General features: G+C 41.4%; 1 protein-coding gene across 2 annotated transcripts in view; it reads left to right on the forward strand.

Annotated features, from left to right (window-relative positions):
* Positions 1 to 244: 244 nt before the first annotated feature.
* PKM (pyruvate kinase M1/2) overlaps positions 245 to 3,198 on the forward strand; it is a 21,515-nt gene continuing 18,561 nt past the window's right edge. For both annotated transcript variants that reach the window (XM_014524022.2, XM_014524021.2), the window contains exons 1-2: positions 245 to 415; positions 1,300 to 1,391. In XM_014524022.2, coding sequence (XP_014379508.1) covers positions 265 to 415; positions 1,300 to 1,391 — 243 coding nt within the window. In that variant the 5' untranslated portion in view covers positions 245 to 264. The remainder of the gene's footprint in view (positions 416 to 1,299; positions 1,392 to 3,198) is intronic.

Consider the following 3,198-nt stretch of genomic DNA (forward strand, 5'->3'; position numbering starts at 1 on the left):
CTAAAGAGTTAACATCATCACTATGTATACATAGCTTAAATAAGAAATATTGAACAGATTGCATGCATGATGCACCTTAAGTACAAAGAACTGATGGTGAAATGCACTACCGCCAAACAAAGTTACTTTGAGTTCTCTAGAAATCTCAGCTAACTCTATTAGAGTATATTTAGCTTCTGAGCCTAAAAAACAAGGTTACTTGTATTTACCTGCTAGCATAACTCTTCTCCCTTTTTTTTTCCTAGGCAAAGAATTCCAGCAACTATGTCAAAACACCATGATGCAGGAACTGCTTTCATCCAGACCCAGCAGCTACACGCTGCCATGGCAGACACTTTCCTGGAACACATGTGTCGCCTGGACATTGATTCTGAGCCAACCACAGCACGAAACACTGGCATTATCTGCACCATTGGTAGGATTTTTTATTTTTATTTTTTTTTAAGTATTGGGTCTAGGGGGGAAGGAAGGAGGGTACAGCATGTCAAGAACACTAAAGACTTGTAGGATGAACCCTAGGAAGACTCGGATATTTACTTTGGGATCTTTGCAACATGATGGCCAAGGCTAAACTCGTGAACTTTCCAGCTACATTCTTTTCCCAGTCCTGGCTTTAGTAGTGGAAGCTGGTCCCAATAGCTGAACTCTAAATTGTGGCTAGTGGCTAATCTTGCCTTCCTGCTTCAGATAGTGGCCCAAGGCACCAGTGTTTATTTTTTTGCTTTAGTCTCCCTATCTCCATCTGCACATTGCACAGGAGGGAAGACATTGCTGCAATCAGCTTGTCCCCAGTTCTCAGTATAGGCTGAAATAGCTCTTGTAGATGGTCTGCCTGACTTCACAGATAGGCAAGTCATTGTTGGAAATCTGAATTTGTCACTTTGAAATTCTCCATTAGGACCTTTTGGCTACTGCGGTTGTCTTTATATTATCACTTCCTTCCCATCAGATCTCAGCTGATGGACAAAAATGTAGCACTAAGTCTAGTGCAATTCTCTGGTACTGCTTAGAGGAGCTACCTGGGTGTTGTTATAAAAACTTCTTACTGAGCTCTTGGATCAGTTCAGTGTTTTGGAGCTTTGAGGACATGGAGCAAGTCAGTGTGTGCAGTTTCTGTAAGTCCAGCAAGGAGATGTGCACTGTGTGTATTTATTATCTATGAATAAATGGATTGGTTTAGGAATAGAGGGGTTTGCTATGTGAAATAGCAGAACTAGGAACTATCTTGTCTTGTTACCTTTTTGTTTTTAGGTTTTACAGACTTAAAGCTTTCACCATCAACCTGTTTCCTTCTTTTAGGCCCAGCCTCCCGCTCGGTGGAAATGCTGCAAGAAATGATTAAATCTGGCATGAATGTTGCTCGCCTCAACTTCTCTCATGGAACTCATGAGGTAAGTGTCTGGGTTGTCAGAGTGCTGCCTAATGTTTTCAATACCAGATACTTAAGCCAAGATGAGGCCTGAAGAACAGTGTTAGCTTTTGGGAAGTGTATCTTCTTGTAACAAAGTACTTACTTTCAAAAGGCAGATCAAGTGTGTACCAAACTACATTTTCCTGATGGTTTAGCAAGGTGTGACTTAAGCATATGCATCAGTCCACTCTAAGCAAAAGAAAAACTTAGTCGCTCCTGTCCAAGCACCACCAAAAAATCATAGCTGGAATTCTGTTTTCAAACTCTTGGAGAGCCTACAGTTCAGAATCCATTAACTGTTGCTTGTATCTTATGACAACTTGCTATACTCGAACAAATCTTTGGTTACAGGTTCTCAAGAGACTCTTCCCTTTTTGTGGTTTAGACTATCACAGTATCTAGAAGCCTGTTCTTGTGCTTTGTGCAAAAAGATGAGGTTCCCTTCTCTGAACTTGCTCTCTAAAGAGAGACGCATCCTATTTCTGAGTGCTTTAATCTTGTAATGAAACTTAGTGGTTTACATCTAGCTTCTTAACAATGGCTTTGCCTTAGAAAAGTACAGTTTAGCATTCATGTAGAGTCTTCTGTTCAGTTGATCAGAATCTGAATTTCTCTATTTGGTTAAAATATGAGCTGTGATGCTTGAGGCTGCTGGCCTACATTCCCCCTCAACGTCTTTTGAAACAGGCTGTGTTCTGTAGTTGCTGCTGCCCTTGAAAAAGCAGTCCTTAAAAGCAAGTAACTGTGTTGCGATGAATATTTAGTCCTTCCAGCTACTGAAAATGGGTATTATGCAAGTAGGTGATTAGAAGTTCTGATAAAACTGCTTTCTTCAGAATCTACAGGAGTGTTTTCTGGACTAGAATATCATACCACTTCTGCAACACAGCCCTGGGTTTTGGTGTTTAACATATGGAACACATGGTGAACATCACTTTGCTTATTTCTTTACTAATAAATTCCTAATTCAATGTATGCATCCTATCCCTGGGGTCTGCAAGTAACTGTCTGATATTTTTCAGTCTTGGAAGCGAACTCATGGCTACTACAGAGAGGTTCTGGTGAACTAGCTGGCAGAGTTATGTTCCAACAGCTACAGAATAGCTGTCTGGCATTTAGAGGGAGGCTTGTGCAAGAAACAAGGTCACAAGAAATGCACACCATTTGTTGAGGCAGGCGAGCCCTCTTCTTGCTGATATAAATAGACTGGATTCCTGTCTGTGAGCTGAGAAGTTGAAAGGGTCCCATTCCCTAATACGGATTCCCTGGAATGCTACCCGGGGCCTCTCTATTGGCTGTCCTTCAGCCTTCAAAATGTCAGGGACTCTGTGAAGACTAACAGCTGTAGGTGGCTTTAGTAGGACAGATAGTTAACTCCTCAAGCTGGGTAAGAACTTGGCTTCTTACCCCCACCCTTTAATCTTTAAAGGGCAAAGGGCACTAAACATATGCATGAGAGAAACCACAGTTGACCTTTTACTTGCGTCTTGTGCGGTAAATCGAATGTACAAGAACTCTCAACTGTTAGGGTTATGTCAGCGAATGGGTCAGAGCTCAGCAAATATTTGCTTATGTATATTACAAGTGCAACTTAAAATGGTCCTTAACAGCCTTTAACTGAAGGTGACCAGGGGTTCACTATTGGTCCTGCTATTAAGTGGATGAGGGCTTATGATCAGATGTGAAGCTACTCTGGTTAACTATACATTGTGCTAGCAGAAATGGGAAGTGGCATGTTCTCTAACGTCATGAAAGGGATGGGATATAGAAACTCTACTAAACTCTTT

This window comes from Alligator sinensis, unplaced genomic scaffold (genome assembly GCF_000455745.1).
Source record: "Alligator sinensis unplaced genomic scaffold, ASM45574v1 scaffold971_1, whole genome shotgun sequence".
Lineage (NCBI taxonomy): Eukaryota > Metazoa > Chordata > Crocodylia > Alligatoridae > Alligator > Alligator sinensis.